We start from the raw sequence: 26,380 nt of genomic DNA, 5'->3' as shown, positions 1-26,380 counted from the left end.
ACTTGCACTGGCGTGCTTTCAAACTGCTTGGTTGGCAGGAGCTGGGATAGAGCAATGGGAGCTCACTCCGTCACGGGGATTCGAACCCCAACCTTCTGATCAGCAAGGCGAAGAGGCTCAGTGGTTTAGACCACAGTGCCACCCACGTAAAGAGGGCTATACTTTAACTCAACTAATACTTTACAAAATATAAACATTCCTTGCCAAATCTGTTGAATGCTTGAAGCAGGATATATCAGCTGGATAACTCGGTCGGTTATAGTGTGGTGCTGATAGCACCAAGGTTGCAGGTTCAGTTCTGGTAAGAGACAGCTGCATGTTCCTGCACTGCTGAGGGTTGAATTAGATGATCCTCATGGTCCCTTCCAACCCTATGATTCTTTAGCATACAGTGTGGATCTGGATACAACTTTCTTCTTCTTCTTCTTGAATTAAAAACCCACCCCTCCCCTCTGGTTCCCAAGAGAAGCATTCACTTGACTCATCTCTCATTGGTGACAAGGTACACATCACAATCACCAGAAAGTCTTGTGATGAGATGGTCTTGCTTTTGCACAGCACAGCTAGTGGAAAACAACCGTTCCATGAAAAAAACCAAATCAATTTCTTCCCCATCACAAATTTTGAAGGCTTCTTATTCATTAAACAAAGAACTCAATGCTTCGGGCTTCAGAGGTAGAACTTCAACTCAACAAGAAGTACATTACTTTTCATGGAAGGTGAACAGACCAGAAGTACAGACAGTTCTACAGTTCTTCCCTCTGTAGAAATAGCTGTCTTCTATGTTTCTGCTGCATTTACAGCACCAAAGTGACCTCTCTGGGGCATAAGTCTGGGATGGGGTAACTCCCTATGCTGCAGTAGATTTTTGTATCTTGTTATTTAAGCGTCAGTTGTTAAACCAACTAGAGATGTCTCAACACAGTCACTTTTTTCTGTCTGTTCTTCTAAGTGCACCCCCATCTGGTGAAAGTGAGGCACAGCTGATTTTCCCCAGGGACATTTTCTACGGCAGGAATATATTCACACCTTTCCTTCATTGCCATTTGGAGATGCATTCATGAAGAACCAACCAACTTGGCCGAGTTACAGCAATATCCAGGATTAGTGTAAGAAACCCCTATGGATGCATCCCCCCGTACTACGCAACAAGTGGTTTGGAGTGAAAGCTTCAGGGGCGGCCTTATGGCAAGCCAGGGGAATGGTAACAAACCAATCAGCCGTACTTACTTGGTGCTCCCTTTAGCAAGAAGGGAAGGAAGGGATGTTCTAGGCAATTAGGCACAACTGTCATGATGATGAGGTGTCCTTGGCATCTGACAAAGCAAAATTCAGCTGCCCCTTTGCAACCACGGGACAGACGGAATAAGAACACACAAAATGGCTAACACTGCAGGGAGACTCCCTGCTACCCAATTTAGAGGACATTTCCATGTGACCGAAAGCTCAAATTTAATACAGCCCTTGGAATGCAAGATTTCCTACAGGTCTCCAGGGCTGATGGGTGTAAATCCTGAGAAGAACAGTTCTGCCTTGACTTTCTTGCCATTAACAGAAGTGTGGACCAGGGCTACGTCTTTGTGTCCCTAGCTGGAACCTAGAAAGCTGAAACAGAGTGGGAAAAGAACCCAAGGTGCAGTTATACATTCCCCCACCCCCAATCCTCTTCGGAAGACTCCAGCATTATGAATGTTCCAGGTGTAGGGAGAATCTACAGCCTCCAGTTCTGCTGCAAGATGGTGGTTCTTTCCCTCGGCTTTTCTTCTCCTTTGTAAAGTCTAGAATCATGACCCCTGTGTCCCTGGGACCTGAGATTCAGGTGTAATTTCCTGGACCACCAAGGGGAATAACAAAGACAGAGATATCATCTCCAGAGCCCAGCTTGTCATTGGCCAGCCTCCAGCCACGTTCCTTCAGAACCCCTCTGGACCTCACCACCAACTCCTGGGCCACCATTGTGTACCTGGGAAACAGAACCAGCCCATCAGAATGCACACCCACAATGCAAGAGACATGGTAGAGTACAGTTATTTCAAAAAATAATAATTGTACTTCTTTTAAGTGTGAATGGTGTTCACAATAATGATCTCATCCCACTTCATTCCCTGTGCAACTAATTAGGAGATTGTTGGCCAGTCATTCATTCACTCTCACTCACCTTTCAGATTTGGCCTGGTAGTGGGTGGGGATACAAGGATCGGGCCCATTGGGCGGAAAAGGTTCCCCACCCATGTTTAAAAACAGTAAAGTGCAAATGGTTGGTTGACTATATTCAAATGTACGTAATGAAGTTCCATCTTAAAAAAAAAGAAGCAAATTTTGGGAAGATGAAATTTTGAGCAAAAGAGTGGGCAGGAACCTCTAGCATAAAAATGGGATTTTGAATGGAAAAACAGCTGCCAGTTTAAAAGGTTAAGAAACCCCTCCTTCTCCCCGCACCTACCACTCAAAATTGCAACCTCTTAAGGCTGCTTTTAATTTCCAAGAAATTGGTGCTTCATTACACAGACACACATGAACAACAAACACGTAATTTGCCCCTAAGACCTAACACCACCAGGGGACTTGAAGGTAAGAGAAACAAAAAGCATTCATGTCCCAGAATAGAAAAGAGGTAAGAGAATAAACCAACCCCAGACTGAGAGCAAACAATGGACCTCAGAATCTTAGGAAATAAAGTCTCTGCTCAACCACTCTGGTGTAAGTATTCCTCAGCACACAGGTGCAAAACCTTGCCCCACTCACCTGCAAGGGTCATTGGGCTCATAGCCCATTAGGACATCAAATACCACATTGGCAACCTCTCGGTCATTGGTGACATCCCAGAGGCCATCTGTGCCCAGCACCAGCACGTCGTCAGGGCAGTGCTCATACTGTGTGAGGTCATAAACGCGAACCTGCAGAAAAACGTAAGGGATGCAGCCTCACTGCTCTGGTGGCAAGGCTCTGCAAATGCTTTTCCTCAAGGAGAAGCACTTTCTGAGTCCTGTCAATCCCCAGAGGTGAGGAAAAATTCTGCGCTTAGACACCCCATTCATAAGCGTGCACAGGAATCTTGGAACAGCAGCACTATAGCTACCCAGTAGAATTATCCTGGACACTGAGGTCCAGCTCCGAGGGTCTTCTGGTGGTTCCCTCATTATGGGAAGTGAAGTTACAGGGAACCAAGCTAAGGACCTTCTCAGTAGTGGTGCCCGCCCTGTGGAACACCCTCCCATCAGATATCAAGGAAATAAACAACTATCTGGTTTTAGAAGACATCTTAAGGCAGCCCTGTATAGGGAAATTTTAAATGTTTGATGTTTTATTCTGTTTGATGTTTTTCTTTGTTGAAAGCTGCCCAGAGTTGCTGGGGCAACCCAGTCAGATGGGCAGCATATAAATAAATTGTTGATGTTGTCTAGAAGCCTAGCTCTTGTCTTCTGCATCTACACCAATCTTACCCACTGTTTACCAGAATTTTTCTGCCTCAGAATTTGATCCCTTGTGAGCCCTCCCTCCAGTGTCCTAAAGGGACTACTGTATAGATTTGTTGATGGTGGTGGACAAGACCCCAGTCTAAATACTCAAGCCTGAATTAGAAGCACCACCTGTGTGGATGTGTGTGTGTTGTACAGGCTGGACACATGAGTGGAGTGTGTGTGTGCACGCTGGAGGTGTGTGTGACAATCCTGCAAATCAGAATGGAGTGTGACAGAAAGAAGCATCTTGCCAGCAGCCAAACTTGGTTTGGAGAGCTAAGGATGATCAAAAAGCTCCAGGAACACCCCCCCCCCCGCCCAAGAAAACTTTGAGTTTTGGAATATTTGATGAAAAATAAATATATGCTGTTACTGAGCAGCTGTAATTCCAGGAAGTAGAATCTTAGCTTTGATGAACTCACCTCTGGGGTGCAGGATAAGAAAGGTTTGATGTGGATGTTGGAGCTGTACACCTTGAGATCATGATCACCCAAACCCCGCGTCACCCCAATAGTTGCCATCATTCGAGCCTAGGAGGAAAAGTAAGGGGGGAAGTCTCTTAATAGGATAGAAACATAATGGGCATCTGTGCAACTCGGATAGGCTCCTAGCACTCTGGCTTGCCTTGCATGCAGAAGGTCCCAGGTTCATAAGTATGGAAAGAAGGATCAGAGGCAGTCGGCCATAATATAGATCTCAATTAAAAGAGATGACTCAATTTTTGAGCATGCCACATGCCTCCTCCCATACCAGCCTGGCTATGCATTAAGATCTACAGATTAAGCCTTTCCCTGAGTGTCATCAATTGATGAACTATGCATGTACAAAAGAGAGGGCCATTTCTGTGGTGGTGCCCTGACTTCAGAACACTTTCCCGCAATCTTTTCAGCACCAGGCCAAGACATTCCTTGCTTCCTTGCTTTAAATTGGTTTTATGGGCTTTGTTTGCTTTCTAGTTTTATTATGTGTTGCCATTCTGTTTTTAGTGTTGTATGAAGTGCTTTTATGCTTTCTCTTATTTTATAGGGCACTGAATTATATTGTATTGCTGTGTATTCACCCTAGAACCCATCAGAATGAAAGATGGTTTGAATTTTTTAAACATAACATACATTGTGTCCTATGGAGTGGGGGAACAAGCAGGTAGGTATCATACAAAAATTGCTCGGTGCAGACTTACTAATGAGCCATCTCTGTCAAAGCCAAAGTGTGCTTCTGACACCAATATTGCATACCTCAACCTATATTATTAGGTCTACTCCGAATCCTCATGCTCGTTTAATGAAAATTCTCTCCACTTCTCCAACGATTTTCAAATGCGCTCAGGGCCTCACCTTTTTACCCTCTCCGTAAACAAGTGGAAACTTCAGGTCATCTTCTTCTATCCTTTTATATGCCCTGGTTAGAAAAAGAAACCACACAAAATGTGTTGCAGTGCAGATGAAAGTTAGAATAGGAAGCTACCCTAGTAAGACCACTGGTCCATCAAGCTCAGTACTGTTGCTATTGCGTGGCAACAGCTCTCCAGGTTTTCGGACAACAGACTGTCTCAGCCCTACCAGGCGATGTTGGGGATTGAATCTGGGACCTTTTGCATGCAAAGCATATGGTCTACCACTGAGCTCTGGCTGCTGTGAAAAGCACAACTGAATATCCTCATTCCAATGTCAAGCAAGCAAGCAACAAGCTCAGGTCAGAACCATTCCACTTAGGTAATTTCCCTGAGTGTACAGGCATGGATTTTCACAAACACCCACAAAATATATGCTTTTCTCCCACTGTTATCTTTGAACAAGCAGGATTACTTAAGCCATACAAAAATCTGCAGAAACTCTTTAGCAGAAGCAATAGCACATCATACTCCTCTATAATACCAAAATAAACTCCCTTTTTAAAAAAATGCCTTCATCGTCAGTCTCCGGCTTTAGTAACATGACAAAAAGAAAAAAAGGGAGAATTAGAGACTTTTCTAGTCCAGCAGAGTAGGGCAGTGGTGATGTAACTAGCTGTCACTAGAACACCGAGTTCCTTCGTCTTGCATTTCTGATTGATTCTGGCAATCAGTGTAATCTAGATCAGATGAAAAGAGTTACCAGCCATTCATGTTTTGGTCCCTGTACAGCATCTTTTTCCCCACTTCCTTATGCTGGATTCTTCGAGGGAACTCGAGGTGAGTGAACTCATTCCCCAGCAGCTCAGGTCTCAAAAAGCCCTGGGAGAGGAAAGGAAGAGCAAGTTTAGTGATGAACACTGCCTGGATCTTCTCCACCCAAACAACAGAAATCTTTAAGTCCCAGATCTCAAAGAACCCTCAGGGGGGCGCACTGAGCATTCACAAACTCTTCTATGATTTGTTCCCCATGCTTTCCTTCAGATATATGTTTGTATGCTTGAATCTCTTACACTTACAGAGAAGGTACGGTAATTTGGGGAACATCTGAAAGTGCAGATCCTGCCATTCCCTCCTCCACAACGCACACCTATCCATCCCTGCTCTCACACACAGATTGAGCATCTAGGACAGGCACAGGCAAACTCTGCCCTCCAGATGTTTTGGGACTACAACTCCCATCATCCCTAGCTAAAAGGACCAGTGGTCAGGAATGATGGCTTGTTGAGATGAAAAAGTTATTGGTAGGCATCTAAAACGGTATTGTGAGGGTCAATAGGCAAGGAGTTCAAAAGTGTAGGTGCTGCCACATTGAAAGATCAGCCACAATTTTAAGCAGCTTAATTATTTGCCCTAGAAATTGGCAATAGTGACAGTTTTACTGCTTGAGCAAATAGCAGCTCCAAGGGGCAGGCAATCTAGATCAGGACCATGGATTAAATCCCCACTCTGCCCAACATATCATATCAGGATCCCTATCCCTGCAGCTATTATACAATAAAGAAAAAAACACAAGGCCCAGTCTTGATTAATATCTCATCATGTTTGGAGCCAAAACTTTCTTTTCAGTACTACAGTTGACTCTTGAGAGCACATTTGCATCTTCTGCTCATGGCAGAATTAACAATGATCTCCCCCAAGCCACAAATGTTTTGAAAAACCTTATAAAGTCACATTTGGTTAATAAAAAACCACTCAGCAGAGAGCAACTAGACCTTTGTGACTTGCAAAGGATTTGGTTGAAGTGGTTTTATAAAGCAGCTACCTAATTGCTAGATGAAGCATGAATTAACAAGACTGAGTCTCGTGCAGAAAAAGCTTCCAGGCACAAAAAACATCCAAAAGTGAAAACAGAAGCTGAAATTATTTAAGAGATATTTAAGGGAGGCTAATGCACCAATCTCAGTGAGTGTGCAAGCACCAAAGTTTGGCTGAACAGGCAATAATTTTCCATTACCCTGGACAATCTATCCTATTTCTGTGCAAATTGGGGGACGGATGGACCTGATAGACTAAATCCTATACAGACTGAATCCTATGCTATGTCTGGAGATGTCAGAGTCCCATTTTGATACCAGGTTAGATGCTCCTGCTACAGCAATTCATTCTCTTCCACACATACATTCAGAGGAAATTAAAGGTGGCTTTGAGATTGGTTGCCTTTTCATCCTGCAAAGGAAAAGGGCTTTCTTTGTCCTCCTGGCACAGCTGCCCTAATCAGGGTTTAATTTTCAGAGCTGGCTCTGTGATTTCCATGACTTGCCAACATCTTTAAAAGGAGGCCATTACTCAACAAGCAAACCCTCAGCCAAAGAGCCAGCAACAAAAGCTCAGAAGGCAGTATCTACATTCAGCATACCTGGTAAACCTTGCAAGAATGGGGCCCAGGACTCAAATGGGCAGCAAATTATGCAGTGAATCTCCCTTTACTCACCCTCTTGTGTATTTTGAGTGTAACTAATCCAGAGAAAAGAGGAAATGGGCAGAACAAATTCTATTTTTTATGGTACAAAAGCAAAACTACAGAAGATTATGTACATCAGGTTTCCCTCTTGCAATGATTTAAGTGGGGCATTTCAGATCACACTGGCCCACTGTAAAGGATCATTGCTCTGGCACTACTTACAGAAAAGGGCTTAAGCTATAAAAGGGCTTTGGCTCAAAGCAAACGGCTCAAGCCCACGGGGGAAGTGTAAGATTGGTTTTCTGAGTGCTCAGTTTCTTTATCGCAGCCAGTGAAGAGGATCCATTACTCGGTGCAATTTCCTCCCTTCCAAGACATGGAAGCTGTTTGGATATAGAACAGCAGATAAGATTCCACCTGGTGTCTTGCCAAGAAGGTCCACTCTGAGCCAGGAAGCATTGCCAGCAGCACCTCTGCTTGCTTGCTTGCATTTTGGGACACTCTCACTGTGTTTCCCAGGGATTCTTTCCCCTCCTCTGCCTTATGGCAGAACTCATGCAATATGCAAATAATTTTAACAAAACCCTGACAGCTCCTTCCTCTTCTAGGGAAAAGAGCTCTCTCTCTCTCTCTCTCTCTCTCTCTCTCTCTGTGTGTGTGTGTGTGTGTGTGTGAACCTTACCTTGCAAGCCTGACTCTAGAATCCGGGGGTCAGCAGGGGGAGCAAAGTGAAAGGGTGGAAGTGAGCAGGGCCTGTATTACTTTTCATTGTGCAGTGCTCAAGAGCATTTTGGAAGCAGAAAGGCAGGAGCCCAGCACCACCAGAGCATCTGGACCAAACTAGGCATGATGTTAGAGTTAAATAAATGCAATTCACACACTCATTAGTAAAACAGCAGCCACAGGGAAGCCTGAGCAGCATCATGACCACACGCGGTGAGCAGGAAGAGTTTAACCCTCATCACCACCACCACCTGCCTGCGATGGTCCCAAGACGAACTGTCTCTCAAAGCTGCTATATGCTCTGGAGGGAAAGTCTCCATTGCTTCCCTCCTGATGCAAAGAGCAGTTTGTGGTGCATTTTCTTTAGCACCATGGCAGTGGATGGAAAACACACACGTTATGTGGATGGACACAATTAACACCACATCTATTTGGGTCCTCTCTTTATTGTACCTTCACTAAGAGAGCCTGGAAATATGGAAGGAAGAGACTGAATGTTTATCAGCTACAATATCTGCCACCTCCAAAGGTTTATTGCTAGATCAGTTAAAACATCAATCCTGTTCACGCAGGTTGCTTTTCATTTTTAGCACTATTTTTAATGTCCTTGATCTCCAAGCACTGGAGTTCTGAATATTCAGCACAAGGCAGGGTAATTAATACCTGCCTCCATCAATAACTGCAGTACAGCTTCCATTATCAGAACTGGTTCCTGAGTGGATGATGTTTTGCTATTCTGTTTTTCAAATTAAATTTCCATTTATAATTTTCAGTAACTACAAAACAGTATTTTGAGGTTTGTTAGGCTATACATGTACATATGACTAATTATGTAGGCTTAGACATGCATTTATTGGTGAGTTATTAGGGTCGCTTGAAGACATTGTTCGATGTTTATTCCTGGATGGGTTTGGTTGATAGTGCTAAGTGTTGGGCAGTGGGTTAAAATAAATCAGATAGGGGAAAAAAAAGTGAATTCTTACTAAAAACTGCAGCCTTTGCCTCTCTGTTTCTGGAGTAAACTCCCTGGACATTGGAATGATTTCCCCATTACGGATGATAATGGCCCTGCAATGAAACATGGAATGAGGACATTAGAGAGCATGTGAGAGAAAGAGACAGTCTAGGAAGGGAAAGCAGAAAGGACATCCGCGGGCAAAGGGAAGCAGCAGTGTTAGCTAAGGTCCACTTTGCGTATGCTTATTTTCTACACAGAAAGGTGATTACTGTGCAGGTGGTTAGGGGAGAAGAATAAGCATGAAGTGTGGCACGAGAAAATGGTCTAGGCAGTTGATAAATGCAATGCATTGTCACACATTAAGTAGCCTAAAGAGGCTCCCTCTCCCACAGATTCCTCTTCCCAAAATGCCATCTTATGAGGCACTTTCAATTGCATCATGGAGCTCAGAGACCTATCAGTCAGTCCCCCTGATAGCCTCCTGTCACAATTGGAGGAGGAGCGAATCCTCTAGCTCACTGCACCCCTTTCAATATAAAGAAGTAGAATTCATTCCTGCTGTGTTCTAAGGATTACTGTAGCTCCTTATTTCATAAGGAAGGTTAAATCTAGAGGCCTTGTCTTACACAAGGCCATTCAGTGAGGTCCATGCAGAAGAGATCTGAACACAAGTGTCACATTTCAGCCCAGTACCAGTAATTCTCTATGTGTACTGAAAGCTGCAGGCATAGGTATTTGGGATTTGTCTCCTACTTCAAAAAAACCTCTCTGTAAAATGGGTTAGAGCCTTCCCAACCCTGATGCCTTCCAGATATTTTGGAGTACAACTCCGATCAGCAGGCTCTGCAGAGCTTGTCTGTAGTCCGGGGCGGAAGTCCCCGGTTGACTGGAAGGCCTGGGATGTTCTTGGCATGATAGCCTAAGTCCAGCAGGTTCCTGGCAGGGCATCCTGGCCGATTTAGCCCTCCAAGGCCCACTGCCCCTGTGGATCCTGCTGCCCAAGGTGGTTGCCTCACCTTGTCTCATGGGTGGGCCAGCCCTGAACAGTGGGACATTGGACAACACAAACACATGATGAAAGGAAGCAGAGCATTAGGAAAAATCAATCTAGAAAACAGCAGAAAGAATGAAGGGTGATCATGAGAAGAAAAGCATGGCCAACATAATCGGTAACCATCAACAAAACCATAAGATACAAAGTGCTCAATACATAAATTTGAATATGCACAATTCTCACTCCAGCCAACAATATTGACTGCTAACATACTGAGATTCAGCAAGAGAAGTGCTGCTGTTTTCAAACAAAAAAGGTTTTATGAACAAAAGAAGACACAAAATTCAACTGAACTGCAATGGTAGGCAACAACTGTGCTTAACTCCCAAAGCCTCCAGGTTTGCTGGAAGTGGCAGTTCTAATTTTGTCTAAGTCTTGCATCAGGATCCCGGTTCTGCTGCACTAAAGAATGGACTATGACATATTTAAATAATTATTCTGGTTTGATGAAAAACTTGCATTTGTCTGCAACAGTGATAGAGAGGATAGTTATGTTATATTCTGGATTATGTTATGTTCTAATAGATTATGTCTGAATAGGATGAGAGTGTTGGAGATACGTGCGAATGTGTATGTGAATCCGGTCTTGGGTGCTTGATTTTCGTTGTTGTGTATACTGTGTATATACGGACAATGACAATAAATTTATCTAATCTAATCTAATCTAATCTAATCTAATCTAATCTAATCTAATGTGCCACAGACACGTGCCCAGAGCTCCCGACTGATGCATGGGAAACATTACCAACAAATTTGCCCTTCCTATCTTTTTATCCATTCATTGTTTCCTACTTGGTTTTTTTCAACATGCAAAGAGCAGAGGGTAGCATCTCTATTTTTCATGCAAAACCACAAAGAAGACCGACAGAGAAATCAGAATGAGGAACAGAACAAGCAGAAGACTCGGTGGGGAAAACAAAACCAATACTTGCCAACTCAACAACAACAACAACAACAACAACAACAACAACCACCTGCAATCATTTGCCCTTGTTTGGGAGCCCTTGCCCTAATTGGCATCCTTGTTTCACTTTCATTCATCTATATTCCAAAGGTTCTTAAGGCAACAAAAAGACATTTGATGAGAAAAAAGTCAAAGATGACACACCAAGAAAGTAATGGTATTCCACGTTTAGAAATGACTCACTAACAGCAATTGTAACCATGGACACTGTATCAACTATGGATTAACTGGAGACATCTACACTGCTCTATAGTCTAAAAGTGGCCTAGCAACTATTCCTTAGCCTACTTTATGTATTATTTACTGTTGTCCCAATGTTGTATGGTATCTTTGCCATGCCCCTGAAAGGGAAAATGTGTGCACATTGGCTTCCATGAAATTGGGGATGCTACACAATTGTGGTTCCAGATCATGTGGAAGCCTATGCAGATGGAAATCTATGCGCATAGGCTCCTCCTCTTCAGACATTCCCACCAGTGCCTAGATGTTGGGGCTGGTTCCGGGAATACTCGCAGTGTTGGGAGTAGGGCCACTATTGCAGCCTCACTGCCTATTCTACTCATGGAACCCTTTCCCTGTGAATGATGGGGGTTATTCTCCCTAAACTACAGTTCAGTGATGAAGAAGAGCTAAGAATCTCTATTGGAGAATCATCACAACCTTCTCCAAACTGCGTTCCCAGGATTCTATTAAACTGGTATACTGCCAATGAAAGTTTGTAACGTAGATATACCCAGACAACTCCACACTTGGATTACAATACAATATCTCGCTGATTACACTCACACACACACACCATGCATCCAAGCTGGTTATGACTTTGAGAATGGCTTCCTTGCAGTTTATAGGTACCATCAGCAAACCTCCTGTTCTCTAACCTAATTTCCTACCAAAGTGACCACAGATTGACAAAACCAGTTTCAAAACACACCCACATTCATCAGGATGGAATCTACATAACAGAATGGTTGCTGCATACTAAAGCCTATTCCTCATACTGATTAGGATTGAAAGGAGACTATAAAAAGACTCAGAAAATGCAAAAAAGGCACAGCATGGCCTTAAAGGGGGCGGGGAGAGGTGACTCCTCTAATATTGTCTTTCCCTCTTCGCATGCTAAAATCAATAAGACCTGAGATACAAGGGTGTCAGCAACCCAAAGGTGAAAGAAGGGCATTTTGAGCAGGATTACAACAATCCTGTGGGGGGTTTTGGCCAAAAAATATCAGATACTAGTTTTTTGTTTTAAACATATTGTCAGGGGTTCAGAAGGAGAGACACAGGAGGGGGAGCAAATGGAGAGTGAGGAGGAGGAGTACGAGGGGGGCGCAGGCAGTGACAGTGGCCAGAGTTATTCCACAAGCCTCTCTAGCGAATCGGAGGACTCACAGAAGGGAGCGCCGGTGGCCAGAGCGAGGGGGGCTCCAGGGGGGAAGCCCCAGGAGGAAGGGGCTAGCGGGGAGTCCCTGAGTAGCAGTTGGAAATCAGGACCAGCTTCTCCACCAGAGCGCAGTGGGGAGGGGGAGTCCCAGGAGTCGGGACCAGTGTCCTCACCACCAGAGGGAGGAGAGGAGTCAGGTTTGGCAACGCCCACATCAGGAAGCGGGGAAACAGTCAGAAGGAAAGTCACCGGCTGGGCGCGCGCGCCAAGTTCAAATGTACAGGAGCGCGGCACAGCGGGGAGCCCGGGAAGGGAGCCAGGTCCTAAAGCCCGCCGGAGGGAGGGGCAAGACTCAGGAGGTTCAGCGTCAGAGGAGTCCAGGAAGGAGGAAACCCCAGAGGGCAGAAGGACCCAGCGAAGGAAAGAACAGCGTAAGAGGTGGAGCCGGGCTAGAATCTTAAACTGGTGTGGGTGGAGCAGTGAGTCAGAGGGGACTTAGCCGGTCTAGCGTCAAGACGTGGGTCTGCGCGCCCAGAGCTTGGAAATGGAAACTAAACTTTAATAAAGACTTTTGTATATAACATCCACCGGGCGTTGGTCCTCTGTGAGCTGGGACCTAGCGGCAGTCCTGACACATATGAAAAGGATCTGTCAGATGCTGGTACTCTCAAAATGCTTTCATTTATTTTCAATGTTTACTAAAGAGTTTGGGTTAAAAATAAAGAAAACAGTTACTCATTGAAATATAGCTGTTTTCATATTTGGCATTAGTACTAGATGAATGTCCTGATTATCAAAGAGAGATTTATTTTAAAATTGCTGCTACAAGGCCAAGGTAAAGAGACAAGCAGTAAAAACATTTTTTTTTTGAACACATCAAAAACATTGGTTTTTCCATGCCTAAGACACAGCACCCCTTCCCCTTGTACAGTAAAGCCTGCATGTGTGGGGAGGAAAATGGGGAAACACTTGTTAGCCCTATACCTAATGCTATTATACCTGCTGAAAACACAGACAGAGCACAAGCTGGGCTAGCAGTCCCAATTTTGTTCCCCCACCTCCATTATGCATAGAAAGGATGAGCAGCCTTTTCCAGTCTGAGGCTTCATTGACTCATGGTCCATCCTTCGAGGGCAACTTGTGAAAATGGGTGTGCTCAAAGTGTAAAAGTTGGTGTGGCCAATCTTTTTTTAAAAAAATGATATGGGCTGGTCCAAATGGGACCTCTGGCCTCACAGTATCAGCAGCTGGGTACTAATGGGAGCAACTAGGCAATATATGATTTTTAAAAAGCTAAGTTTTTCAAAAACAACATTATCTTTTTTTAAAAAAAAATGCAGGTGCTTGGTGGGGGTTGTACAAACACCTTTTGGCATCAAAGTGGTTCGGTAACTCAGATAATGACTACGTAAAGGCCAGGGAATATTATTCCTTTCCTAGTGTCACCCTATGTATACCTCCCTGGTGGTTTACTGCCTCCACCATAGGGCATAGGCAATCACATGGAGGGGCACATATTTCTAGATCTACTTAGACTTTGGTGGGTAAGTGGCTTTCTCTCTAACACTCCTGAAAGACATATTTCTCCTGGGCTCTCATATGACCTTTCCAAGCTCACTTGCTTACATGAGGACATTCCATTCCATGACCAACTCGCAACTATGACTGGGAAAGACTTCGGTTCATTCCCACTAGGCAGTCAATGAATCTTATTCTTCTCCTGGTAACATGGCTTGGGCTGCCACAACCCAGCAAGCAGCAGAGTAGCCTTTCCCGCCCTCGTCTCTCTCCTACCTACTGTCACCTGCATTGGCCACGTAGAACTTCCCCAGGAGATAAACCACAGCCAGGGCACAGCAGCCTCCTGCTGCATGCCGAGCCACCCGTTCCTGCTCGATCTGAATGTCCTGGGGAGACAGAAGAAAAGACTCACTTGTGGAAGACAGCTCTCTGAAGAGAGGTGCAGCACAACAAGACAGGAAGCACATACATCAAGGTGGACAGGGATGGGGAAACCTTTGGCTCTCCAGATGTTGTTGGACTCCAAAATCCCACTGGCCTTGGCCATTGGTCCATGGCAGCTCATGCTGATGTGGTACAACAACAAAACCCAAGCACAGGTCCTCCATCCCTGAAGTAGGACTATCTTTTACAGCAATCACTCAAGCTGCCTCAATGGTTTAACATCAAAGCTCTGGTAGCTCCCAGTGCCCTGCCAATACAAGCTGCTCCTTACAAGATTTTTTTCAATTGGGTCCAAATGTTACACAAGGTGTAAATGCATGCAGTGGTAGGAAGCCCAATGATCTGTTTTAAGATGTGGAAAAGCCATGTGGGGGAAGCAGCAATCAGGAGCAGAGAGTGATTCATTCTTTACCCACTCACCACTTTGTCGCTCTCGCAAATAGCTTCCCACATAGGTACCTGCGCTTCCAACATGTTTCTTGGGAAGCGCATATACCTCAGTCAAGAACAAAATAGACATGTATTGCTTCTGTTCTAAAGGGTGTGTATAAATTGAAACATTTCCCTTTAAAAAATGCAGACATTTTTCCAATCCCCACTTACCTAAGTAGGAATGGGGAAGCATTTGCAGATAAATACATACTTGACATAATAATATTGATGTTTCTATACTCTGGTGTATGGATCTACTCACTTGATGTTATCTTTTAAACTTACTAAATCTCTGAAATTGGCTTCACAGCATTTGGTTTCAGACTCATTCCTTATTTTACTAATGGAACCACATCAACTCCTAATCTGCTTTTAAAGGCAATCAATGCCTATTTTTCGTAATCTGTTTTAGACCTTTAGTCCTTCCCTTCCTCTTCCAATTTAGACCAAGCTAGGATTTTAATTGCATGCAAATAATTAACATGCTATATATATATATATATATATATATATATATATATATATAAGCTGCCACAGAAAGGAAAAGGAATGAGATTGGGACTGCAATACATTAAGAGGGAGGTTTAAACCTGTCCTCCTCCTCCTTTCCCATGAACTCAACAAAAATCTGTAGAAACTTCCCTTCCCTTTGCTCCCAAGGTTACTGGCAGTTAGGAATCCAGCAGAACATATTTGCTTTTCAGCAACAGTGCATCCATCCTCTCCTGAAGTAGCTCCCTTATCTGAGTTTGCATGGTTTTAATATGCAATCTTGCAAAGGACTGTGTGCTGTTCCAATGATGCAATTTGTTTGTGTGTGGTGGCTTCTCATCACAAGATGACAATATCATGGTGTGTGAGCATTGTTGAGGAAGTTTCTGCCCACACATCAATCCCAGAATGCAATGGGCACTTCTCCAAGATAGGATCAGGGAATACACACACACACACACACACACACACACAAACACACACAATCAGTTCAGTAGGTCTATTCACTTCCTCGTTATTAGAATCAAAGAACTGTAGCATTGTAAGGGACCACAAGAGTCATCTAGTATGATCCCCTGCAATGCAGGAATCTTTTTACCCTACACGGGACTTGAACCCACAACCCTAAGATTAGGAGTCTGATGCTCTACCAACTGAGCTATCCTGCAGGTATTGTTTACAATGACTATTAAAAGGAACAATAGTGTTTACATGATTAATTATTACAGCAAGGTAGAAAGGAATGCGGTGGAGAGACTTGTAAATATTTTTAAAGGCATTTGGGAAAGGGCTGTAGCTCATTGATAGAACATCTGTTTTTCATGCTGAAGGTCCCATGTTCAATTCCTGGCATCTCTAGGTAGGACCTGGAATGTACCACGTCTGAAACCCTGGAAAGCTGCTACCAGACAGTGTAGACAACACTGATGGACAAATTATCTCTATAGTGCAGATTTACATGCTTCTATTGCTAACTTATTTTAAAAGTGGAGGTGAAACAGTAGCAACAGCACATTTACTCTGTGCACTGAAGGTCTGGGGATCACTATTCGACTTCTCAGGCCCCACACCTACACCCAGTTTCTCATGTGGGAAGCCATGAAAAATTATATGCTTATAGTGTATGCAGCTTCTGACTCTGTTACTTCCTGTGCTGCAGCAATGGAGCCTGGGGGCCTGAACTTCGCAAGGCTGAGCTGCAGAGGAACAGCCAAACAGAGCAGACTCATGATCTGAAAGCTGGGTAAGCAAATACCCTGTCAGACCAAAATAGTCATGGGTTGCCCTGTCAGCATCTTGGCTGCAAAAGGAAGTGAATCCACATTCTGGATGGAGGACAGCCAGGCAGGAACGGAACACATCCCAGATCCTAGAACTGTCTGCAGCTTGCACTTTATGCCATGTCTGTCACTGTGTGGACTCCTCAAAAATGTTTTTTTTTAAAAAAAAAAAACACACACCACACAAAACAATTAATTTAGGTTTCTTTCATTTGTGACCTCAAATGATTCCAGTTGAGTATCAGAGCTATACTTTTCTAATTTAAATCTGAGATTTAGGAAAGTTCGGGAGTGAATAATTCACCCAAGGTCACTTGGTCAGTTTCAAGGTCAAACAGAATTCTTTACCTGGAATCTCCCATGTGCAAACTCAGTTTTCTATGTATTGCACTCCACTTCTGTCCAGTAAAATATTTTAAAATGTTTTTATAGCATTGAATCGGACCTTCTTCTCCAGCATACCCCCCATTTTTTCCTAGCACACTCACCATCTGCTTGAATGCATTCTCAATAGCTCCCACCACCAAACTCTCATGGGAAACGGCCTTTTCCATATGGAAGCGTGGCAGGGCATTGTTTGGGACCTCAGCATCTTCCTCAGCCAGAGGAACCCTGTTTGGTTCTCCTAGAACTGTCCTGGGACCATCTTCTAGGCAGATTGGAGGAAGGGATGAGTCTTGCAAGATGTCCACCAAGTCTCGGAGTTGGTCACGGATTTGGAAGTGAAGCAGCTTGGATGCCATGACTGCAGCTCCGCTTCCAGCATGCCCATCAAACAAGCCCCAGTAGTAAAAAGTCAGGCCTTTGGTGCCCTGCAGGGAATGAGGTACAAATCAAATCAAATATAAGAGAGAATTGCCCCGAAGAGCTGAAGGAAACAAAACGCATGTTAAAAACCAAAAGAAATGAGGTAGTAACACTACACGATTCCATAAACTTTAATTGTTGAAGCAACATTCAGCTCCTTCTGCACCACTGGTTAACTTAAATCACAGTGTGCTAATTTAGAGGCTTAGAGGACATCCTCTTCCTGGACTGCTGATCCTACTGCAATGCAACTGGAGGATGAAAAACGGAGGGAAGGATCTGTGTGTAAAAGGCTATGGAGTAAAAAAGCTTGAAGGGCACGTATGGCAAATTCATGTGCCACACATTCCTTTTACAACAACATTGACAATAAATACTGCAGGGGAGAATGGAACAAATCTCAAGGGAACTTCTGAAGTTCCAAACATCTTGTGTCAATACATCAGCTGTGACTGAAATCACTTTCTCCTCTCCTCAAACCAGGATCGAGAAGGTAGATATAGGACTGAGAGCCAACATTTAGAAGGAACTCACCCCTTCTAGATCTCCAGAGGTTTCCTTGGGGGCTGGGTTATTCCTCACAGCCCGTCTCTTTTCCACATACACTGCCTCACAGCATGCTTGATCCTCGTTGTGTTGGCTCTTGCCAGCATTTATCACCCTGGGCAGAAAGAAAGATGCAATCAGGCAGTGTTTGATTAGATTAGTGAACTTCCTTTTCCCATGCGTCAAGGCGCTCTCAAAGCAAATATTAAAAAAAATGTAACATAAGCACTGATAACTGGGAAACACTGGCCTGCGAGCGCTCCAACTAGAGAACAGCCTTTACCAAAGGTGCCATGGACTTTGAAGAAGCACAAACTCAGTGCGAACAGGAGAAACGAGCTAAGAGGAACGCACATTTGGCAAACCCACTCTGGCCCAGAAACTGGTGTCCCCACTGTGGAAGGACGTGTGGATCCAGAACTGGTCTCTACAGTCACTTATGGACTCACTGTTAAGACTGTGTTCATGGAAGACAATCTTACTCAGCTACAAGTAGTCACCGAAAAAGAAGAAGAAGAAGAAGAAGAAGAAGAAGAAGAAGAAGAAGAAGAAGAAGAAGAGCAGCTTTTTTGACTTAGTGCCATGTCAATTCTTGCAGGAAAGTGGAAGACAATCTGAAAGAGGGCATATTTGGTAGTCACAGCTTCACACATTGCACAGTATGCTGTCTGCTGACTGGGCAATCCTCCTTGCCTAAGACCTGGCCCTGGAATTGTGTGGTGTGTACACTTATCCCACTTCTCTGGTTTCTTTAGTGCTTGTTGAACTGGTGGTCTGTGGGCATCAACAGGTCCACTAAGCCATTTCTAGTGGCCCATGCACCAGCACTGCCACTAAAATGTTGGTAGCAGCATCAGTGGCAGCATTGTCCTTGGAAGAAAGAAAAACAGCTCAGAGTCTAGTGATGGCTCAGGATCACAATACCTGAAAGATCATCTCTCCCCATATATACTGTCCTGGACTTCGTGTTCATCATCTTAGGCCCTTCTTTGTGTGCCTCCTCCACATGAAGTCTGGAGAATGGGCCTTTTATGCAGTGACGCCCTGTTTCTGGAATGCTCTCCCCAGAGAGGTTCGTCTGGTGCCTCCATTATATATATTTTAGGTGCCAGGTGAGAACACTCCTCTTTGATCAGGCCTTTGGCTGATTAAAATTCGACAGCCATTTAAATGTGTTTGTAGGAGGGGGGCGTATTATTGTTTTGTTGCTTCTGTTTCAACTACTTATTTGTGCTTTTATCTTGTATTTTTACCTTGTGAACCTCCCTGAGCTCTTTTGATGAAAGCCAGTATATAAAATAAAATAAAATAAAATAAAATAAAATAAAATAAAATAAAATAAAATAAAATAAAATAAAATAAAATAAAATAAAATAAAATAAAATAAAATAAAATAAAATTAGTGAGGGAAACCATTTGGGCAGAACCTGTTGGTAGCAGTTTTCTTTCCTCCTCCATGGGAAAAGCAGGCAGCCAAGAGCTCTGATCTGGGGCTGATGTTTCCTGAGTGCTCTTTATTACTGCAGGCACTCTGGAAACCTAGGATCAGTTCAGAGCACTTGGTTGTTTACTCCCTCTGTGGAATAGAAGAGATTGCCACCAATGGCAACCATCCTCATCCCTCACCTTTCCCATCAGTTGTTAAGCGACATCTCTCAGTTTTTCCTTGTGCTGGCTACAGAAATGAGGGCAATACTAACGTCAGTTGCAAAAACACAACAACCCATCTTTGTGGGAGGAAGTTGTAGAAATGTGAAACAGGAAACGTTCCCTGGACAAGAGCAGGCAGAAATTCCGTTTGCAGAGCAAAAATGGGTTGACGTTTGAGGAGTGTGGTTGAACAGAGTCTGAGAGCTATAAAACTCTCAAACTTCCTCTCACGTACACTTTCCCAGAGCCAAAAGGTTAGCAAAACCCTCCACATGCCTCAGAAGCAACAATGTAATTTTAAACACATAAAAGAACTGGAAGTACAAACAAACTGGAGGAGTGTCATTGTTTTAAACTGCAAATAAACAACCACACACAGAAAGCAAAAATAAATAAATAAGAAAATCATACATGATCCTGCCATCAAACTAATATACATGGTGTCCCTCATAGTTCAGTCCCCCATTTTAGCAAAGATGCTCTGTCTGTGTTTCATGTGCCTTCAGACCATAGCCTGTCTGTTTAAATATATTTTAAGACAATGCCTCCTTTTCCTGAAGCTTTTCTGAAAAGGCAGGAAGCAGAAGGAAGAGTTGGAAGATATATAGTACCTCAGAAAATGAGAAGGAAGTGGAGCACACAGAACCTGCTCCAGGTATCACCATACAGATCCTGGTGGTGTGTTCTTTGCCTGCAGGCTAAATCCAGCTCACTTGTCATATATCTGCTTGTCTGTGACATACAACTAGTGGGGTTGTCAACTTTTCAACTGGCCTGCGGATCTGCTGTAATCATCAGGCAAAAATAGTTCTTTTCAATTATGTAGGGGGGAGAGTGGGTCTATCCTGGCTGGCTTTGCCTCCACACATTGGGAAATTATATACCAGTGAGGTGATTAGGATGCCAGCCCATGGAGATACTGCATGAATTTGGATAGCTTCCCCCAATGAGAGCAGGGGGCAGGAACAGAATGGCAGGAGCAGGGCCAGCTGGTACAGGCCCCACTGCAAGACAGTGAACTCCTGAAGATGGAGATAGATCACTTCCAAGCTCCAGAACGAATTAAGTTCTTAACCTGAGGTACCACTGTATGTGCAACTGTTAGAAGATGGTTGTTGTTGTTGTTGTTAATTATTATTATTATTATTATTATTATTATTATTATTATTATTTACATTTATATACCACATTCATCTAGGAAGTTCCAAATCCTGCAAACGGTAACGCTCAGACAGTTTCCACACAGCTACAAATGTATGTTTCCATTTACAGCCAAATACCCCTGTTTTAAACACTTTTTATTTTGGAGCAGATTTCAATCCAGCCTTCAAGTTAAGTGCACTTATGCCTCAGGCTGAGATCCTATGCATGCTTAGTTAAGAATAAGCCCTACTAAATTCAGCAGCATTTATCCAAGTAAATATTCACTGCATAAACACAATCTGCAACTTTGAGAGTAACCAGTAATTTTAATGAAGCTTCTTCAGAGGAAACAGATCCAAGTGTTCAATTGACAACAATGGTCAAGGTCTCTCCTTCCCTAAATAATAAGATCAGAAAGAAAAGAAAACCAGATCAGCAAAGGGCACCTCCCCTATCTAGATAATTATTTTTAGAACCTGTATCATTATCTCAGGGCTGAGCCCTAGTAACCTTCTTATAAGCAAGATGTGTTTTCCTGCCAAACAAAGGCAAGCTAAGGTCAGGGACAGAGCAGCAAGGAGTCATCCACTTTTACGAAAAGTGGAAGATTTAACTGACTGGAAACTGAAACTATAATTTTATGTAGATATGTGAAATGTACATAGGAATAAAAATAGAATAAAAGAGAGAAGGAATAAAAGCTCTCTTTTATGCAGTTTCAGTGTTTTGTAATATACACCTTACGAATTATGTTTTTTTTAAAAGAGAACCAGCTAAAACAAGCATGAGCACCTTTGTCTGTCCAAACTCCTGTATTTCACCAGCTAGGTGCCAATTTCCCCAAACACTGCATCTCGCTATACCCCATAAAAGCTTTAGCTGCTGAATTTCTATCCATAGGAACCTGTTCAGAATAATGTGCAGCGATCTTAGAATAAAAATTAAAAATTCACCCACACAAGCCCCAGACATCAGAGGGTGTATTTTCTGTTAAAGTAGTTTGCTATTTTTGTATGTTCTGGAGTCTCTCCAAAAATACATTTAGCCATATTTTCAAGCTTTTTCTTCCAACTGCAAGGACAAGAGAACTGCTTGTGTGGGTGTGCATGAGAGCCAAAAGTGGGTTAACGTTAAATGCAAGACTGCATTTAAAATGTCTGTTTTTCCTTTAACAGTAGCAAAGTGGGGATGGTAATTCGATGGGGACTGTGGAACATGGAGAGTTTTATTTTTAAACTCATCCTGGCTTGACCCTGAGAGATCCTGATTTTCAGTGTTTAATCATCTTGCATATGACAAAATCTGGAATATTTCATGAATTTGAAGATCATCCTCCCTCACGAGCTATACTAATCTTCTCTATATTCTCCCATATTGTATTTATTATGAACAAAGCTGTTTTTATTGTATTTATTATGAACAGGAGCTGTCCATTTGTAATGACAAATTTGGGTGGGTGGGTGTTGTTGCAAGAAATGGTCATTTACAAACTTTCTGAAGAAAACAAGGTTAGGAGACTCAGTCTGATAGCATCACCGACCTCTCCAAGCAACTAATCCAACACCTGCCTGCCATACCTTTAAAGAAGGCGTCAAGGAACTCAAGCCTTTCCTGGACTCTCAGCTGCACCTCATGTAAATCATTCAAGAGAGACAGATTCTCCCACAGCAAGCCTATGCACAGTTCTTAGAACATAAAAATGGCACTGCGCACCAGAGCTTTCCAAACTTTTCGTGTTGGCGACACACTTTTTAAACATGCATCATTTCACGACACAGTTAATCACTTTGACTAGCAAGTCGGGGGTGAAACTAACACCTTTCCAGCCCTGGGAGGAGCGTGGGAGAATTTGTGCAACACTTACACACTGCAGCCAATACACTAATGTGTCGCGACACACAGTTTGGAAAGCTCTGCTGTACACAGCTGAGCTCACTTCCTCATAAGGATCAGGTTGCATGTAAACAGGTAACAGTCTCAATATGCCTTTTAACAGCAGAAACGGAAAATAGATACACGGGCAGTGTTCCACGTTTTCCCTCCTGCACATCACCCAAAAAGAAAAAACACACTGGATAAAGACTACATAAAATTTGCATGTGTTGTTGCATATAACAAAACGCAAACTTTAAAAATAATTGCTACAATTTAAGCACAGCAGGGAAGATTGCGAGGAGCTAACCTCTGTCTACTCTCCAGTGAATGGGCAACTTCCAACACCCTCCCTTCTCCTCTGTATCTTCTTTCTCTTCTTCACTGCCCATCAAACGAAGATTGTCCTCTGCGAAACCGGACACAGAGCACCCTGCTAGGCTTGGTTAGCTTAAAGAACTACTCCCAGCCCCATAGCCCCGCCCCGCTTTCTCCATGTGCGGCCGCAGAGCATCTTCAGACCGTCCAAGGTGAGTTAAGCATCTTGGACAGCTGACTGGCTACGCGACTGGGCTTCTCCACCTAACCGCGCACCTGAGCTCACAAGTCCTCAGAGAGCGGGGCGCGCCAGGCTAACTTGCAAGAGGGTGAGCGGCGCAGCTGCACGAAGACCCACGGCGCAAGAGTGGGGGATGTGGGGTGGGGTTGATCGCGTTTGAGGAAAGGGCCAGTATCAATTGATCAGCCGATTGGAAAGGCCAGAGCCCGAGTCTCATCGCGTTACCTCATCTACACGTGAATACACCCTCCCTTCTCGACACCCTAATACTAAGGGAGCTATGGCTAGAATGATTAAGAAAGGCTGGGATCTACCTCGACGTTAAAGGTTAGATTATAGGAGGGGCTCTGGTGCTGGATCCGTATTCCACAAGTACCATCTTGATGCCGTGCGCCCTTACCGTGGTAGAAACAAACACGCGCTCACCAACAGGTATTCAGTGGTAGACTGCCCCTGAAGCTGGAGGCTCGCTTTGCGAACCATACACAGACCGTAAGCTCGCCTTGTCTCTGAAAGCCCATATCTTTAAATCCCAAAGTTGTCTGAACATGCTCAGAGACACTTTACCACCCGCTACACGCCCGTGATTGGGGAGGGCAGAGAGAGAGAGACAGACAGACATAACTACAAGACCCACAAGCACGCACCCCCCCCCACTTAAAAACAATAATCTCTGGGTGGGGTATGCTTCCCAGCGGTCCCGCGAAGCAGCCTTCTCCCCACCTGCCCTCCCCTATCGCTCGCCCTCTCCTACTCGGCGTAGCCGGTGCTCCAAGGCAGGCGGCGGCGGCTCTCGCGGGGGCTCTGGACGGCTCGGCCCGTGTGGTCATCCGCCCGCAGAAGCTCCTCGGGCGTGAGCTGTAGGAAAGCCGGTCTGGAGAAGCTGCTTCGGGGCGGTTCCCGGCAGGGACCGGTGCTGGCGGCGGCGCTGGAGCTGGGCCCGGGGGCAGCAGGGGGCGGAGGCGCCGGCGCCGGCGAGCCGGAGGAGGCCGAGGCGGGCGGCGGGCTCGAGGGGCTTCCTCCGGCCCCCAGGCCCCCGACGAGTTGCGCCATCGCGGAGCGCACCCTGCCCAACATGCTGCAGGAGCCGCTGCCGGGCGCCGCGGGCTCCGGGAGGCGGGAGAGGGAGGCGCGCTGCCTGGCTCCGCTCCCCTTCTCTGCCTCCGCCCGCTCGGCTCGGGCTGCAGCTCCGCCGCCAAGTCAGGGAATCTCCGAGCGAGCACCTTCCCCCTCCCCAACCAGCTTCCAGCATCCTCTCGGGGCGCCCCGAGCCGAGCGAGGGCCTCCCTTTCGCGGGCGTCTTCAGAGCCCCGTCCTTCGGTGTCCTCCCCACCCCAGTGGCCTCTGGGGTGAAAGTGACTCCTTAGCACCTCACCTCGGAGGAGTCCCTCTTGCGCGCGCCCTTTCCCCCACCGGGCTGCTTTGGAGAGCCTCGCCCGCCGCAGAGTGGCTGCCCCTCGTTGGCTTCTTATTGTGTGGACTGAGATTTAGTGGACCAAATGTTTGCGGGCTCTCGATGCTACTACATTCGTGCACACAGCATCGATGATCTTCAGTTATTTTAAGGGGAAAGTGATGTCTATATGATCATATGTATACTGCAACCCCAGAGTCGTCCGTGACTGGACCTAATGGTCAGGGGTCCCTTTACCTTTACCTTTTATACTGCTTTAGGTTTTTGTAGTGTAAGGGCCTGAGCTCAATTTATATAAAAATGTAAGGAATGGGGGGGGGGGGGGATGCTGCTGGTCTCTGAGGTGCTACAAAAAGATTCCCATTTTGTGTCAGACAAGCCAGTGTACTATTGCAGCCTACCAAATCCAATTGCCCTAAGCCCTTTGTTGCCTCAGTTTTCAATAAGGTGAGCGCCAGTAGCGAGGCAGCAAATTCAGAAGTGCAGGGCCCCTTCGTGAGGTTACAGGCATAGTCGCTTCTGAGAATATACATTGATTATAAGTACGGATGCATTATCCATGTGTTGCCTTTTCTCTACAAGTACTATTTTTGTGCATGTACAGTGGTACCTCAGGTTACATATGCTTCAGGTTACAGACTCTGCTAACCCAGAAATAGTGCTTCAGGTTAAGAACTTTGCTTCAGGATAAGAACAGAAATCGTGCTCCGGTGGCACGGTGGCAGTAGGAGGCCCCATTAGCTAAAGTGGTGCTTCAGGTTAAGAACAGTTTCAGGTTAAGAACAGACCTCCGGAACTAATTAAGTACTTAACCCGAGGTACCACTGTACATGGACAAATGATTTGGAGTGCTCCACTATCTTGTTTTGAACTCTATGATTCTGTTTCTTGAACTTCCATTGTATGTAACTGAACTTGCAAGCCATTCTTTTGACACTGAAGTACCTTGGGTTTTCACTATTCCTAAATGTTTAGCTTTGGACCAAACAAAATGACTCAAATATTTTCCCCACACGCTATCTCTCTAGGGCAGGGCTAGGCAACCTAAGGCCCAGGGGCTGGATGCAGCCCAATCACCTTCTCAATCCGGCCCGCAGACTGTCTGGGAATCAGCGTGTTTTTACATGTGTAGAATGTGTGCTTTTATTTAAAACACATCTCTGGGTTATTTCATCTCTGGGGCATAGGAATTTGTTTATTCCCCCCCCCCCCCAATATAGTCCAGCCTACCACATGGTCTGAGGGATGATGGACTGGCCCATGGCTGAAAAAGGTTGCTGACTCCTGGCCTAGGATGATCCTAGGAGCCGGTCCCCAGTGACAGACTCACACCCTCTTGGGCCAATTGACTCCCATCTATACAAAAGGTGTGAAGATTTCTAAGTTCCTAAAAAGCTCCCCTTTCATGCTGATTAGGTAACTCTAGGATGCTGGAAACAGGGCCCCTGTTGCAGAAATTGTAACAGGTCTTGAACCTGCCTCCCTCCCACAACCACGTCACCTCTGGTAAGCACTACTGTACCATCCAAATCACTATTACTCCAGACAGGGTATCCTAGTTCTTCGCTGCTTTAGAGTCACCACACAGGCCCCCAGCAGCTACTGGTCATCTCAGACAGCAAAGGATGCTCAAAATGAGTTTAGGTTGCATCCTTAGAAACAGAAACGTACATTACTGAAGTAACCCTATGCTTTCTCCTTTGCTCTCAGCACCATGTTACTACACTCCTTTATTACTATTCTGTAGACTCCACTGCATCATGTTCCATTTTATGTTGTCCCCCCAGACCTTTTCTATATAGTACTTATTGTCTTGGCTCCAAAGATGTCACTGCCATAGAGTGACATTGTCACCCTCCTCCTCCATTAGCACTGCACTGCCTAG

The 26,380-nt window shown here is 44.7% G+C and overlaps 1 protein-coding gene across 2 annotated transcripts; it reads right to left on the bottom strand.

The window, feature by feature from the left end:
* Positions 1-619: 619 nt before the first annotated feature.
* Positions 620-24,370, bottom strand: PPM1J (protein phosphatase, Mg2+/Mn2+ dependent 1J). Of its 2 annotated transcripts, XR_014565899.1 has the most exons (11): positions 23,836-24,370; positions 17,846-17,972; positions 16,993-17,316; positions 14,130-14,242; positions 8,962-9,046; positions 5,555-5,673; positions 4,796-4,859; positions 3,884-3,991; positions 2,746-2,897; positions 1,460-1,963; positions 620-1,384 (listed from the first exon to the last, which is right to left on the bottom strand). XR_014565899.1 is itself a non-coding variant. In XM_083745438.1 (10 exons), the coding sequence occupies exons 1-10, from the start codon at positions 24,156-24,158 to the stop codon at positions 1,816-1,818; spliced, it is 1,563 nt and encodes a 520-aa protein (XP_083601564.1). In that variant the 5' UTR covers positions 24,159-24,370; the 3' UTR covers positions 620-1,815. The 2 variants fall into 2 exon arrangements, 1 of the variants encoding a protein (XP_083601564.1); XM_083745438.1 differs by having other exon boundaries at positions 620-1,963.
* Between the last annotated feature and the right edge of the window lie 2,010 nt (positions 24,371-26,380).

Source organism: Podarcis gaigeae, assembly GCF_964106915.1.
Source record: "Podarcis gaigeae genome assembly, chromosome: 6".
Lineage (NCBI taxonomy): Eukaryota > Metazoa > Chordata > Lepidosauria > Squamata > Lacertidae > Podarcis > Podarcis gaigeae.
Note: the sequence above shows the minus strand (reverse complement) of the source record. Positions and strands in the feature narration are given on the sequence as shown.